We start from the raw sequence: 16,683 nt of genomic DNA on the forward strand, positions 1-16,683 counted from the left end.
TGGGGTTAAATTTTAGGAATAACAAACAATAGAGAGAATGGTGTGCCAATGGATAGATATATGCCAAGATTTTAGGAATAAGCATTGACTCAAACCGGAGATTAAAGAGATCAGGTCAAATTTTTGAAAGATATAAGATTTCAAAGGTAATCAGATTAAAATTTAATATTATTTTATTCATGATTAGTTATACTTTACGTTTAGAGAGTTGAACGTCTTAAAAAAATATTATTATTTTATTAGATCTATTTATAGAAATAGTATGATTTCTTTTATAAGTTAGTGTGTGTGTGTGTGTGTATATATATATATATATATATATATATATATATATATATATATATATATAGAGAGAGAGAGAGAGAGAGAGAGAGTGAGAGAGAGAGAAATAAACTTATATCATTTATTCCAAGTCATCATCTCCATTATTTGACAATAAACTTATAAATTCTAAATTTGAAAATAATTTTAAAATTAATATTAATTAAATACGATTTTTAGCTAGGTACAAGTTGCTTTGAAGTTTGAATTTCGAATTTGAATTAACTTTGAATTTTGAAACTATCATCTAAATTTCAATAAATTCCTATTTTTTAAGGGTTTAATACACATACTAATAATTTTTAAATTTTTGATAAAATACCATTTTCTGCAAAATAGTTACATATCATAATAATCATCGTTCATGTGTTTTAGGCTGGATAATTAGTTTATTTTATACAATATAGCAATGTACCTTAACCCTTTTTGTCGATTATAATATTGATTAATGTATTTCAATCGTTGTATTGGTATGCGAAGTTAGAAAATTTCACTTGAACATAAATAAAGACTTGTTATTTACTACTTACTTTAATTTAAAGAAATATATTAGGTTTTTATCTTAAAATAGTTATTCTTCTTTATGTTTTTTATGTTATTTTATATTTTTCAACTAGTTTATCAGATAATTTTTACCAAACATTATTTTTTATCATAAACAAGTAGTAGTTAGATTCTCAGCTAGCAGTTAACTTTTTAGCTAATTTATCAAACGTAACTTTAGATCATCGTAGTAGTAAAATGTAAATGATGTTTATTAATTATATCAAGCTAGTTTTTTCAATTACATTTCAAACCAGTGCAACTTGATATTCTTTCAAAAATGAATCCAGAACTAACATATTAACAATTATTTTATGTATTTTTAATCATTTATAGTTTAGAATTGAATACACATTATATATATATATATATATATATATATATATATATATATATATATATATATATATATATATATATATATATTAATTCACAAACGGGTTGGTGAACAGGAACTTTTCGTAATTTAGAATTTTGCCACATGATTACTCCTTTTTACATATCTGCCACATTAATTTTTGCTTTACACGGTTCTAACCCCTGTTCTTTAACTGATTTAACACATTGGACACACCCACCGCCTTTATCTTTCCTTTTTTATTTGTTTTTCCCACGTAAGGTCAAACGTTCCTTCACCATTCGTCAAACCTTCCTGCTGCTTCTCAACTCTTCTTCCTTTTTCTGTCGATCACTTTCAGACGAAATTACAAGAAGCTTCGCATTTTAACCTAATTAATCAAATGCGAACCACAAAATTTTCATTCCAGATGCGAACACAGTTTAGTTCTTGAACTCTAAACTTGCGAAATCAAAAATTCATATGTTGAACCCATATGCAAATATTAACCCAATTGACTTCAAATTGATTCACAGATGCAAACACTCGATTGTTTTACTTTCGCAAAATGAGCATCAACAACTCCACAATCGAGTTTTTAAATTCTTGCAAACAACAATTTCACAGTCCTTGACTTCGCGTTTTTCTTCACGAATCATCCCTCAATCATCAATCCAATTGCGAATCAAAACTCATATGTTCTTGCTTTATCGATTCATCGACTACACTCATACAAATGCGAACAATACTCAATTTCAAAATCGATTGAAACTACTGGTCCCAAAAAACTTACTATTAAAAAAATAAAAATAAGAACAACATCCGATACTACGTAAACAACTCTCTAACAATTCCACCACGTGCTCCTCTCACTCATTGCTTACATTCGAGAAGTAGCAGATCTTATTGAAGCAGCTCAGACGAAATTACAAGAAGCTTCGCATTTTAACCTAATTAATCAAATGCGAACCACAAAATTTTCATTCCAGATGCGAACACAGTTTAGTTCTTGAACTCTAAACTTGCGAAATCAAAAATTCATATGTTGAACCCATATGCGAATATTAACCCAATTGACTTCAAATTGATTCACAGATGCAAACACTCGATTGTTTTACTTTCGCAAAATGAGCATCAACAACTCCACAATCGAGTTTTTAAATTCTTGCAAACAACAATTTCACAGTCCTTGACTTCGCGTTTTTCTTCACGAATCATCCCTCAATCATCAATCCAATTGCGAATCAAAACTCATATGTTCTTGCTTTATCGATTCATCGACTACACTCATACAAATGCGAACAATACTCAATTTCAAAATCGATTGAAACTACTGGTCCCAAAAAACTTACTATTAAAAAAAAAAAATAATAAGAACAACATCCGATACTACGTAAACAACTCTCTACTACCATTATATATACATTACTATTGTGCCACAGTTGAGCGTTTCTGTCCAATCGCTACATAGACAATTCGTCAAACCTTCCTGCTACTTCTCAACTCTTCTTCCTTTTTCTGTCGATCACTTTCAGACGAAATTACAAGAAGCTTCGCATTTTAACCTAATTAATCAAATGCGAACCACAAAATTTTCATTCCAGATGCGAACACAGTTTAGTTCTTGAACTCTAAACTTGCGAAATCAAAAATTCATATGTTGAACCCATATGCGAATATTAACCCAATTGACTTCAAATTGATTCACAGATGCAAACACTCGATTGTTTTACTTTCGCAAAATGAGCATCAACAACTCCACAATCGAGTTTTTAAATTCTTGCAAACAACAATTTCACAGTCCTTGACTTCGCGTTTTTCTTCACGAATCATCCCTCAATCATCAATCCAATTGCGAATCAAAACTCATATGTTCTTGCTTTATCGATTCATCGACTACACTCATACAAATGCGAACAATACTCAATTTCAAAATCGATTGAAACTACTGGTCCCAAAAAACTTACTATTAAAAAAAATAAAAATAAGAACAACATCCGATACTACGTAAACAACTCTCTAACAATTCCACCACGCTCATTGCTTACATTCGAAAAGTAGCAGATCTTATTGAAACAGCTCAGACGAAATTACAAGAAGCTTCGCATTTTAACCTAATTAATCAAATGCGAACCACAAAATTTTCATTCCAGATGCGAACACAGTTTAGTTCTTGAACTCTAAACTTGCGAAATCAAAAATTCATATGTTGAACCCATATGCGAATATTAACCCAATTGACTTCAAATTGATTCACAGATGCAAACACTCGATTGTTTTACTTTCGCAAAATGAGCATCAACAACTCCACAATCGAGTTTTTAAATTCTTGCAAACAACAATTTCACAGTCCTTGACTTCGCGTTTTTCTTCACGAATCATCCCTCAATCATCAATCCAATTGCGAATCAAAACTCATATGTTCTTGCTTTATCGATTCATCGACTACACTCATACAAATGCAAACAATACTCAATTTCAAAATCGATTGAAACTACTGGTCCCAAAAAACTTACTATTAAAAAAAAATAAAAATAAGAACAACATCCGATACTACATAAACAACTCTCTACTACCATTATATATACATTACTATAAAAAAAACTCAACTTCAACCCCAATAGTGTTAATAACAAATATTTTAATCATATACACACCTACACAAATATAGGCTGCATTACTAATACCACCAAAACAGGCCACCTCACACCCTAAATACAATTGCATGCAATGACTTATCTAACCTACTATAACAGCAATGCCACCCACAGAAATTTAGATACACACACGTCATTGATTAACCACACCCATAACATCCCCCCCCCCCCCCTTTTCACTCTTTTCATAAATTCTATAAAAAGCCAACAACTGAAACACGTACAATAGGCATATTAAAAGATGAACAACCAACAATTCCACCACGTGCTCCTCTTACTCATTGCTTACATTCGAGAAGTAGCAGATCTTATTGAAGCAGCTCAGACGAAATTACAAGAAGGCTTCACCATGGATGAAACCTCTCACACCTGTCTCTCGACAGATGGTGACAACCCCATCTCCAGAATCCTGAAAACATTCCTGCAAGATACCAAAGAGGAGGACCAGTCCATGGAAGACAACATCTCCTTCATGCTTGGATCAATTCATAAACGAATTGGAAAATACAAACGCACAATCAAAGATACAACTGATGACTAAACGATGGCGTTGTCTTTATGTTTCCCTATGTTTATTTCCTTTACGTTTATGTTGCGTTCATTCCTATCCTTTAGTGTTATCATGTAAAATACCTTCCATATGGGTATATAAATAAATATTATATTACAAACCAACGTACCTTACATAAGCAGTTAACCCACAACCCTCCAATCCACATAACGTCAAACTATCCATTGACAATTTCCACATAAATATTTATCATCATTTAAATGCAACACAGCGCCAAAGGTGCACACTTGATTCCTGCTAGTTTAACTATTAAGTAACATATTAGTTAGTTATTTAAATAACAGAATATAGAATCTTATAAGAAAAGGTTCCACTTATTAATTTAGTAAAATATTATTAAAAAAAAAAAAAAAAAAAAAAAAAAAAAAAAAAAAAAACCCTTAAACATGGTATTTATACCCAATTTGTATAATATTTACATATTATATACACTTTGATAAAGACCATTAAAAAATTGGTGTCGTTGCTCTTATAAATAATAATTCTAGATCCTAGAACTTAAACCTACATTATATAGTAATCAACTTGCATTTGTGCAGCTTAATTTAATCAAAAACGTTTATATCAACAAAGTTATGCTTTGTTTGAACTTTATCAATGACCATCATGACTGCCACCTGGAATTATTGATCATGGAGATCTTCATATTTCCATGGGACATACCTCCATCTTCTAGGGACGAATGATAAAGCATATTGAAATATATGCAAGAGCGCTTTTTAGATAAAGAAATGGTATCGAGTGTTTTGCGACATGAAATATTGAACTTTTTATGGGGTCGGTCTACATCTTTTAGACTTGTCTTTGTATGTTTTTCAAACTTTTCTTTACAAAAAAAGGGTTAGGAACCACTTTTACTGGTGTCTTCATCCCACTTATTTCTCGAGAGATTCTAATCATATAGAAAACAAAATTTCACAATTATAACTACCTAAAATTTTCAAAGATATAATAGTCTAATAGGGGGAATACAATACGATAATTGGGGGAAAAAATCAAAATAAAAAAAAAATGTACTATATTGTAATAGAAATAAATGGAGTGGGGTGCTATAATAAATTACACAAGTAGATGAAAGTACATAGCTCTTTCTTGCATTTAGTCCTATTAAATAATAAGCAATAGCATAACAAACAACCACGCGAAGACACGTTCATGTATAAACTTACACGGATGTAACAAGCAAGTGTAGTATGAAAGAACCCCTTCATGTAGAATAACAATACACATGATACATATATACATACATGATCAATCTACAATGATGAAATTATCAACTTAATTTTTATTTGTTTTACTTTTACACCATATTAGACAAATTAATATATTTTCTATACTATAGGGATCAGAATGTAATTATATGTTATATTTATATCCCTCCTTGTACAACACATCTTAAGTAATACAATATTCTGATTACCAAAGATTATTTTGGTATCAGAGCCTCTTCTTGTTAATCAAGAAGACCAAAGTTAATCAATTTTCTCCATTATATTGAATCCATAAGCATGCAACATTTCGAGTGCTGCAAAATCATAAGTAAAAAGTAAGCAACATAACCTAGTCTTTTTTTCATTGAATAAAATTTACCACAAGTGAATTGACAATTACCTGGCTCATAAACTTCCGCATCAATAGGTCTTAAGACACCCGTACTTGTAATTTTTCCCGCAAGTAAAAGCTGTAGAATCAAAGCTATATAGTTACACTTTATACCAAACACAAAACTTTTGAGGTAAAAAAAAAAAAATTACTAAAGCAAAAAAGTAAATATACCAAAGCACCAATTGCTACAGGAATCCCAACTGTTAAGGCCATGCCACTTATTGTTTTCCCATTCTGAGTCCTCCCAAATTCCAATAAGGTTGCCTCATGTTTTTCTGTAGGGCGACCATTTGGGAATTCCAGCACTAGTTCATGATACAAAAGAACCATGTCCTGAAATATATTTTATATACTTTATTAATAAAAATCACCCACATTCAAGATATAATTTCATTTTAATAAACTATCAGTTACCTGTTCTGTGGTGTTATAGGCTAATCTTTCTTCCATCCGAAGGCATGTCACATCAAATGCACTTTGGCAAGATGAAGGTACCTCTGTTTCCTCATAAAATCCCAAAAACCTAAAACCCATGAAAAGATTTCCATTTTTTTAATAATTATATATATAAAAAAACATGCTAATATAATATCAGACAGTTTATGGCTTTATGCTTACATAATTGCTTTAGCTGTCCTGAATGCTGTTCCATTCTCTTTGCAGAATCCAAGTTCTATTATCTTTTCTGTAATAAGCTTATCTGGCTTCACAGATTCATCAAAACTCCTGCTTTCGATCTTCAAAAGTTCAAATAGAAATGTTCTATACGTAGCTCTATCTTTATTTTCATTTGTAAGAATCAAACTAACTTCACTTTCAAAGAAACCAATTCTTGCAAGTGTACCCATTATTTCACCAAACCCTGTGAACACAAGTTTCACATTACACCCTCTGGAGCCCAAAACTTCTATATATTCCCAATTTCCAAAAAAAAAAAAAATGTCAGCCTAAGTCTCAAAAACTACCTTCATAACGAAGAGTGCCACGAAAAATGGTCAATGCTTCATTTTGTATTCCATATAAATCTCCATAAGTTAAGGAGTTGCGATTAGGTAGGACCTCAAGTGCAAAAGCTGGAAAATCATGCATACGAAATTTTGTAGCTGAATCATATAGATCATCCCCTGAGATTTTGCACCAATTATAAATTATTAAAAGAAATAAGCAAGTAACATCATAAGTGTCAGACTTGATTTTTCAATGTTAGCAAGAAGAATAAGTAAATTTCATTTTTGGTCCCTGAGTATAGCTGATTTTTGGAATTTTGATCCCAAAAAGTTATCTTGCAGTTGTGGTCCCAAAAAGTACTCTTACAGTTTTGGTCTTTATTTTAGGTTCTTGTACCGTTTTTAGTCCTTGTTCCAAGTAAAATGACTAGTTTTAGTCCCTGGGTGTAGCTGATTTTTGCAATTTTGGTCCCAATATAGACATTTTACTTGGAATGCAGACCAAAAACATTACAAAAACCTCAAATAAGGGTCAAAATTGCGAGAGAATAACCAAAGCTGAAAAAACAAATCAGCTAGACTCAGGGACCAAAAACGTAATTTACTTAAAAACAAAATTTCCAAGGTGCATTTATGTAGAATTGGGGTGTTCTTCATCTAGGGTTCACAGGGTTTAGGGTTTCCTACCATCGACATGTACAATTCCTCCATCTTTTTTGTAGGTGGCAGGATTGCGTCCAGCTCGTATAGCTCCAGCTGGATTCCAGCTGAAAGAGTTTTGTAACAAATAAAATGTTTATTTTCAATAGTTAATATTGGCATCAAAATGATTCATAGAGGATTAGAAGCTACCTGAACTTGTAAGCTAATGGATTATTTGCTGCAGCAGGGGATGGAATACCTCCACAATTGGAAACAAAAGACCTGATTTTCCCTCCTTGAGCATGTGCTTCATCGATCATCTTCATTGCCATCATATGATCTGAAGGGCATAAAAGTCATTATGCAATGATAAACACCAACATGCTTAGAAGAAGGAGAAAGAAAAATCACCTATTCCAGGATCCAACCCCATTTCACCAAGAATTGTAATGCCACAATCTTTGGCTGCTTCATGTAGCTTGTAAATTGAATCATTAATGTAGCTAGCAGTCACAAGATGTTTTTTAAGCTGCATTAAAAATAATTGTTCTTTAACAAAACAAGAAACCAAAAAACCATAATAATATTTATACAAATAACCATAGGATAGAGCAATACCTCAATGCAGACATTAGCTATGGTAGAATGAAAACTTGGAGGCAATAGACTGATAACAATATCAACCTGCATGATGTACTTATAGAGACTATCATGATCCATCACATCCAGCTGGCATGCAATTGCATAGGGTATACCTTCAGTTATCTGCATTCAAATAATCACTCACAATGGCAAATTGGTAATTTAACAGTACCAAAAACTTCATTATACCTCCTCTGCATCCTTAAGAAAAAGTGATGCAACAATAACTTGAATACTATTCTGCTCTCCAAATTCACCTATTCTACATGATTTTAACCATTCTGGAGACGAATCACTTCCAATTGATGCCAAGAGTTCAACAGCAGGTTGACAAACACGCCCTGCACCTAACACAAGAACCGTGTTCTTTTTTGAACCATATCCTAATTTGACAAAACTATCCTTCACTTCACCAACTTTCAGTGCAAACATGTTTGCTTTTCCATTGGGAATTCCATGACCTTCTTTAGGTTTTGCTATAGAAGTCAAAGTATCAACTATTTTATCAAGAACAACACTATCATCTGCACCAACCTGGTAACAATGACATTGAAATGTCAACACATCACAAGAAAGATTATGTGATATGTCACACCTACACACACACTTACTTCGAGTTCTGAGTAAGATGTAGAGTCTGTGCATTGACCAACTTGACATTTGACCAGGTGAAAAGAGCCACCAGCAGCTTCGATTATATCCAAGGCTTCATTGATCAGAAACTTGTCAAACAGATGACCACTAAGAGAAACCTGTAGAAGTCAAACCATCAATAATTATAAAGTCAAAAAGATAAAATGATAATGAAGCATGATAGATGGGAACAAACCAGCATAGTGTATCTATTCTTATAAGATCCAAAGTTGGCAACATCCTCAGACACTTCTCTGTAAATAAATATGGGTAAAGTTTTTTTAATAAAGCAAACATGATAGCGAATGAAAACATATTTGTGAAAAACTTACTGTGAGTTCCTCATTCGGGGAATATATTCGTATAAGTGAGTGAGAGCTCCTTTATGTACTATACAAGCTCTCTTTAAGTGAACAGGTAGATCTTCTAGATCTTTTGAAGAAGCTAAACTCCCAATAAAATAGGAAAGTACATCACCAAAATGTTGTGAAGCCTTTATGACAGATGCTACCATGTTAGATGCCAAGATACCAGAAAAAAAAACATTTAACTAGAAAAAAGACTAGTAAGGTAAAAGTTCACAGCACCTCTTTGGCAAACTCAGTTGGGAGAATGTCAACAGCTAAACAAATTACACCATCGCCCTCCATGTCATCATGATACGAGTCACCAGATGGATCATATCTGGTAGCCAAAAATGTGTATTACTATCAAGGGGGGAAAAGGTGAAGTTTCACAATATAAGTTGAAGAGAAATAGTTATAGACATACCTGAAAAGAGGTGAATCGATTGATGTGGATTTGTTTACAAATTCTATGGATCCTCCTATATCACAAGTGATATCACAAATCCCAACAAGTGGGCAGCCTTTACGTGTTAAATCTTGTAGTTGCTTGGTGGTCAATAAGCGAGGGTATCTTTTCTCCCAATACATGCAATTAACTGCTCAAGGCATATAACACCATTTAAGTATTTGACACATAGAGCATGATAAATACTAATTAGATCAAATAATTGAAGGAACTAAACTAATTCCATAATAGTGGATGTTATCCAATCAGAAAAAGGTATTGTAATGTGGATAGTGTGGTAGTGGGTAGCCTCCAATAAAAAAATTGGTTGGTGGATGATATCCACTATGTGGAAAGTGGGATGTTTAACACAACACTAATTGCCTCCAAATTAACAAGAATGTCTATGCAAGTGTTAAGACTAATTTTCATGTAAATGGAGAAATGCCTCTATGCACCAAGGAAATGTGACCTTAGTTTTAGTAACAAAAACAAAAATAACTGGAATGAAACGAATGTACTTCAAAAGATGTTTACATACCTATAACAGATGCATATGGAGCAACCTTCTCATGAAAAATTGGTCTGTAGCGCTCAGGATGTGCATAGTAATTAACCTGGAATGGAAATTCTGGTAGTCAGCATACATTGCATAAAGGAATCATACAGGTCAAATATAATGTTGTTCTTATAGCAACACAAAAAACCAAAACTCTCCCAAAATTTTATAAAAAGTAACAATAACATTAAGCAAATGGAAACATATTCAAGCAATATAATGATAGTTGATACCAATGTGAGGCAAAGAAGAAGGAACTTAAAAAATAATGCATAAAACCAATGTTACGTACTTTATCAAAAACTTCATTGGGATCATTGTGTTCAACCATGTCTTCACTAGTCACAATACAGCCATAAACTTGGAAAGCCCGTTTAGGTTGACAAAGATCCACGCCCTAAGCAACATGAGTAAATACTAACACAATAAGTCAAATGTATCTTATCCTTCCTTAACACAATGTGCATTTTACATTTTGAAGAGAAAAATTAGCAACAGCTTGTGACAATTGGACATAGTAGGCTGAGTTTCTTCCTTATTTTCCATGTCACACAGAAACATATAAGAAAAGAGATGATAAATAAGGTCAATATTACCTTGTCAAATAGTTTTGGAAGTTTACTTGAATCCACAAATGTATGAGGAAGAAGCTTGAATATTTCTTGTGCTCCAAGAGAAACTAAAACGTGAATCAAAAACTAAATTACCAAGACATCTAAAGTCCTTGATAAGATTCTATTATAGGAAAGAAGCTAGAACTAAGTTAACATTGTGTACAAATAGACAAAATAATGCATCAAAAGAGGAATTAGTAATACCATTTCCAGAACCAGTGAAAATAAAAACTAAAGGAGAAATGCTTGGAGGCAATCCGGTAGTAGCTATCTCTTCACCCACAGAAACAACTGCAGCTTTTGCAGCAGCTAATGATGGGTACATATAAGATGAACCTAGTGACAGGAATGGTGTTGAATATCCAAGACTGAGATACCCTGAAAAAGAGTGAATAAATATATCATTGAACTCATTTATGAGTAAATGCTAAAAAAGGAAAAAGATTAAGTTCATGTTTCTTACTTCTTCCCAGTCCACTTAAGAAGTCAATAAGTCCAGCTCTACCAGCAAACTTGCCAAATGCAAGTAATCTTTTCCCTTTATCTCCAACTATGAGCTCATAATCAAACAAAGATGCCCTCTCATCCAAGATCTACACATCAAAAATAATGCTTTTATTAACACCAGAACCATCAGTATAACATAGTGTTATTTTGATGGAGAAAGAACACCATACTTTATCTAGCAAAGGCATATTCTCTTTTTGTGCTTTATGAGTATGGGAGAAAAATGCATATGCTCTGTCAGGAAGAATCATCTCCAACTGCAGCAAAAGAAAAACGTTATTCTGCAATGTGAATTTTGTTGTGTGAGAATACAATTATGTCAGATTATAGCACCTTTGGTTGCTTGATACCCAATATAAGACCACAGTCGGATAAATCCTCAGAAATCTCACAGCCAACATCCTCATACAGAGCATCATGATGTATCCGCTTTGTTGATGGTTGTACAATAATGCGTGTCACTTCCACTTTACCCTTCCCACTGTGCAGAAGTCTAGCACAGTGTGATGGCGTTAAAGGAACCCTTCTTTCCCACTTGTTTGTAGACTCCGAAAGAATTCCGATTACCCCATTGCCATGCATGATAACTTCCCCCTTCTTTCCAAGTACTAACTATCTGTATTTCAATCCGACAATCTCTGCTAATCACAAAACCAAATATCAACTTAGAATTATTAATCTGTTTGACTGGATTGCTAACAGAAAATAGGTAGCCAAACCAACCTGTTTCTTTTTTTTCCTTAAAAGGATGAGACACTCGCTGCAGAAGGATATTCCACTTAGGGATCGCATTAGGATCTACGCAGCAGATATACATAAGAAAAGGCAGTAAACATCGTAGGTGATTCATACTGACGTGTGCGTTTGGCGATGAAAGGGATAGGGCAACAAAGAGCACGAGATAATGATGATCAAGATGACTACAAACGTGTGAAAGCTTCCCACGATTATATTAATTTCTTCATTGAAAAATGTCTATAATGCAATGGATTGTTGCCAACTGTCCCGAGATCCACATGATACTGTTATTAGATTGTCGAGTACATAAGTGAGAAACCTCCCCACGACAAAACCATCTCCCATCAATCTCAACAACTTTCTAATATTTTACTCCGAGTGGCTCTGATGCTAGTCGTTTTGCGATTGAGTTTTGTCAGGACGTCTCTTCCCATTCAGCGCTCCACATTTGTTTTCTGTCTTACCTACTTCTCCGTTCTTATCAACGTCTCTAACCTTTTACAGTTTTTCTATTTGTTTGAACTTCGAATTGATGAGTATGTCAACGTCTACAGCGTTTTCGATTCTTTGATTTCACCACTGATATGTTCCATCCTCTGATTTTATTCGAGATTTCTTTCTACTTTTTTCCAATTTCTCGTTCGATTTCTTCAAATTCTTGTTGGGTTTGCATTTTTACCTGAAATTCGATAATTAGATACCCTATTAAGGGCGTGTTTGTCTTAATCTTAGGCTTAGAGCTAAAATATTTTTTTGGAAAAGTAAAAAAAAAAAAAAAAATAGGAGGTGTTTGAATTAGATTTTTAGTTTATTGCTTATAGTTTATTTGTGGTGGGAATAAGCAATAAGATGAATGCTTAATAAAATTAGCTTATTTAGCCTAATAAGTTAGATTTTATCCAAACACTTAAATTAGCTTATTGTGGGAATAAGCAATAAGCACATTTTTTTTCCTATCCAAACACTCCCTTAGTTTTTCTAATTTTTCCAAAAAGTTGATTTTTCTTTGCAAAATCCAAAAGTAGCTTTTAAAAGTCTTTTGCAAAACATCTTATGCTTATGATCTTTTTCTAAAAGGATTCTTGGTCACAAAAGCTAATCCAAACACCCCCTAATTTTAATGAATAGTTGTTTTTGGTTGTTTATCGACATAACTAAAAAATGGGTTTTATATATACATATATATATATATATATATATATATAGAGAGAGAGAGAGAGAGAGAGAGAGACAGAGGAGGGTTCAATTGATAAAAAAGAAATTGAGAATGAGGAATCATTTTCGGCCACATATTTATTTTGCCACAAAACACTTAGGTGTACCGTTGGAAATGGATAACGGATAAACATGTGTTTTTCAACCAAACATGTTTCCTTAAACTATGTTAATTATTACTTTAATATACAAAAAATAAATTAAATTAAATTAAATTTAAAAAGTCAGTTTTATTGAAAAATTATTTTAAATATATCAAAATTCATAATTTTTTATTCTCTATACATAGACATCCATATTGATATATTTTTAAGATAAAATAAATAAATAAATAAACTTAGAGTTTCAGTTTTCGTTAGTTATAAGTGAATCTATCATATTTTTATTACACTACATTCGTTTTTAACTTATGAATAAAACGTATGTTTAATTTTTTTTTTAATAGTTTAAATGTCGTATGACACATAATAAATGTTTCTTAATTAAATTATATTTTTCTTTCATCATTTTTCGTCATATATTATATTTATATATGAATAAAAATGTATATTAGTTATCGTCATATTTTATATTCATATATTAATAAAACATTTATTAGATTTTTGTTACAGTTAATTTGTTATTCATATATGAATAAGTAGTATAAATGATACTTAAACTGTATAATATATATATATATATATATATATATATATATATATATATATATATATATATATATATATATATATATCTTTTTATTCATAAATAAATAACGAATATATTGTACCAATTATTTAATTTATTTTTATTCACTTATGAATAATGATAGGTGAAAATATAAAATAAACTAATTTTTTATTTTATCTTAAAAATATATCAGTATGGATGTTTATTTATAGAGAATAAAAAATCATGAATTTTTTTATATTTAAAATAATTTTTCGATAAAAATAGCTTCATAAAAATTAAAAAAACGAAGAAAAAAAAACTATGTTTTTGTATATATTAAGATAATTATTAGTATAGTTTAAGGAAACATATTTTGTTGGAAACACATGCGTATTCCGTATCCATTTTCGTTGGTACAACAATATATATCTATATATCTATATATATATATATATATATATATATATATATATATATTAGTCATTTACCCGCGCTAAGCGACGGGTACGAATAATTCATTTCGGCAATTATTTATATTCAGAAACATGTATGATTGGGTATCAAACTTTGACACAAATGTAATAAAAAAATAAATAAATAAACCTATAACAGTGAAATATAATTTGCTTTCAAAGATAGTATTTTGTAACTTGGAAGCTAACCTATTTATGTAGGTAATTTTGGATTTAAAACAAAAATATAACGTTGTCCAAGTTAAAAAGAATATAAGTTGTGTGAAAATAAATTTTGTTTTTTTATTTGAAGAGCATATTTTCATTTTTCCTCTACATTTCCATAATGAATAACCGGTTATTTCACCATGCTGACCTTCAATACATCAATATGTATTTATATAAATATTTAGTAATGAATAAGAATTTATAATTAATCTTCACATGTCGGTTGAGTTACTACATTTTTATCTTATATTTTGTTTTTGTTTTAATCCGTTCTATTTTTTTTTTTTCAGTTTTTAATTATTGATAAGTCGAAAACTTTAAAATATTTGTTATTGTAATTTCTTGAATATAATAACATCGTCTTGCATATATTTTTAAAGAGTTTTACACTTTTACTAAATAGTAAATACCTTGAAAACAATATTAATATTGAAATTTTTTGTTGTTTAACTTATAAATAAAAAATAACAATATACCTGAAGATAATCTAAAAAGGTAAATTTTATAACAAATAAACAATTTTATGGAAACCATAAATTTACAAATCAAGATTGGTTAACAATGCATCTTTATGATCATAGATTACATGTGACCAAGTATTGCAAAGGCTAACTAAGAAGTAAACTTGACAAGAATTGAATAAGCTGGCTATGCTCTACATTATTATTAGTCACTCCAAAATTGTTTCTCAATTTCAACATATAAAACTTCATTAATTCATGTCTTATGTAGAAAGTATATGGAATTCCAAATTCACAAAAAAAAAAAAAAAAAAAAAAAAAAAAAAAAGCCATAGTGATTGGAACCATCTTTGTTGTTGCGCTAAAGTAACCATTAAGATGCCAAATTACTACAATACAAGAATGTAACCGTTACATAAACCTCACAATTGTTGCACTAAACCAATGTTGATCAACAAACTATCAAATTATTAAACCATCAACTTGTAAGTCATAAAGATTAAAAGTTTCATACAACAACAAACCCGAGTTTGGTACCCACTAATTGCAGCCCTCTCTAGTGGCTTATATATCTGCATAACTTTGGAAATCAATAATTTGTAAAAGAAAATGCTTATATTAAAAAAAAAAAAAAAAAAATGTCATATAAATAAATTGATTGTTTAGTTTTGTTTTATAGTCACGAACCTCGACCAGAAGTTAGGCAAACAAATACCATGAAAAAAATGCATGTGATCATACATTTATTATGATAAAATAGTTCAAATTCACATTCCAAAACATAACAAATTCATACACTAACTTATATATTACCTAAGTTGATCATACCCAACAACCTCTAAATTAAATAGCATGTGACTAAGAAGTCTTTAAATGTGATGGGATAAAAGAGTTCAATTTGACCATACCCAAACGCCGGTTCCTTGACCTTTGACTTTCCAAGACATATTTCTTTCTTTAATCACGAATTCATGACCCTAAAATCGTTTTGATCATTAAGTGTGGTGTCACTTCGAAGTATAGCTAATTCTCGGCCATAATCATGTTGTCACTATATGCATCTTTACCCTCTTTTACATTCCATCAATTATTACCTGAAAAAAAAAAATATAAAGTTCTTAATGAAGCCTTTATCATTTCAAGAATCAACTATGACTCTTGAGGTACCTTAGAGAAAATAACAAATTTATGCAAATTATTATATTTTGTATGAGAAAAATTAAGAATGACAGTTGGCCATTTCCTTTGATGATGTTGTACAAGGAACTCTTATGGAAAAAGAGGAAAAGACTACTGAGGTGACCAATAAACCAATCTCAAGTTGTAATCATACCTTCTAATTAGTAGAATATTAATCTCATCTAAATGAAGAGCTCCTTCATACACTCTTGCCTGGAAATCAACAAAAACATCCATTAAAATTCATCAGTGACATGATTTGTAGGAAAAAAAAAAAGTAATGTAGATTGAAAGAAATATTGATTTCATAAACTATAAAGTTGCATTCGAAATGATCATGCCATCTTTGAGATCCAACATATAATACAAATCCTTAACACAACATATAA

At 31.0% G+C, this 16,683-nt stretch overlaps 1 protein-coding gene across 2 annotated transcripts; it reads right to left on the reverse strand.

Annotated features, from left to right (window-relative positions):
- Window positions 1–5,605: 5,605 nt before the first annotated feature.
- Window positions 5,606–12,679, reverse strand: LOC145045149 (lysine-ketoglutarate reductase/saccharopine dehydrogenase bifunctional enzyme). Of its 2 annotated transcripts, none has more exons than XM_078993490.1 (24): window positions 12,094–12,679; window positions 11,704–12,011; window positions 11,541–11,627; window positions 11,327–11,456; window positions 11,068–11,241; window positions 10,846–10,928; window positions 10,542–10,646; window positions 10,232–10,307; window positions 9,670–9,841; window positions 9,486–9,582; window positions 9,231–9,391; window positions 9,095–9,152; window positions 8,877–9,017; window positions 8,455–8,799; window positions 8,242–8,388; window positions 8,035–8,152; window positions 7,834–7,963; window positions 7,669–7,748; window positions 7,000–7,158; window positions 6,653–6,896; window positions 6,449–6,557; window positions 6,206–6,367; window positions 6,041–6,110; window positions 5,606–5,954 (listed from the first exon to the last, which is right to left on the reverse strand). In XM_078993490.1, the coding sequence occupies exons 2-24, from the start codon at window positions 11,950–11,952 to the stop codon at window positions 5,902–5,904; spliced, it is 3,150 nt and encodes a 1,049-aa protein (XP_078849616.1). In that variant the 5' UTR covers window positions 11,953–12,011; window positions 12,094–12,679; the 3' UTR covers window positions 5,606–5,901. The 2 variants fall into 2 exon arrangements, with proteins under 2 accessions (XP_078849616.1, XP_078849615.1); XM_078993489.1 differs by having other exon boundaries at window positions 11,704–12,008; window positions 12,094–12,678.
- Window positions 12,680–16,683: the final 4,004 nt, after the last annotated feature.

The sequence above is a fragment of the Lactuca saligna genome, chromosome 5 (assembly GCF_052625555.1).
Source record: "Lactuca saligna cultivar CGN05327 chromosome 5, ASM5262555v1, whole genome shotgun sequence".
NCBI lineage: Eukaryota > Viridiplantae > Streptophyta > Magnoliopsida > Asterales > Asteraceae > Lactuca > Lactuca saligna.

What these genes read in the sequence shown, in the direction of transcription:
- LOC145045149 (XM_078993490.1), bottom strand. Translation starts at nt 11,952, where the DNA reads ATGCATGGCAATGGGGTAATCGGAATTCTTTCGGAGTCTACAAACAAG. An exon ending in CATCTTACTCAGAACTCGAA is followed by an intron (nt 8,800 to 8,876) that starts GTAAGTGTGTGT and finishes CATTGTTACCAG; the next exon opens with GTTGGTGCAGATGATAGTGT. An exon ending in GGGGTTGGATCCTGGAATAG is followed by an intron (nt 7,964 to 8,034) that starts GTGATTTTTCTT and finishes TATGCCCTTCAG; the next exon opens with ATCATATGATGGCAATGAAG.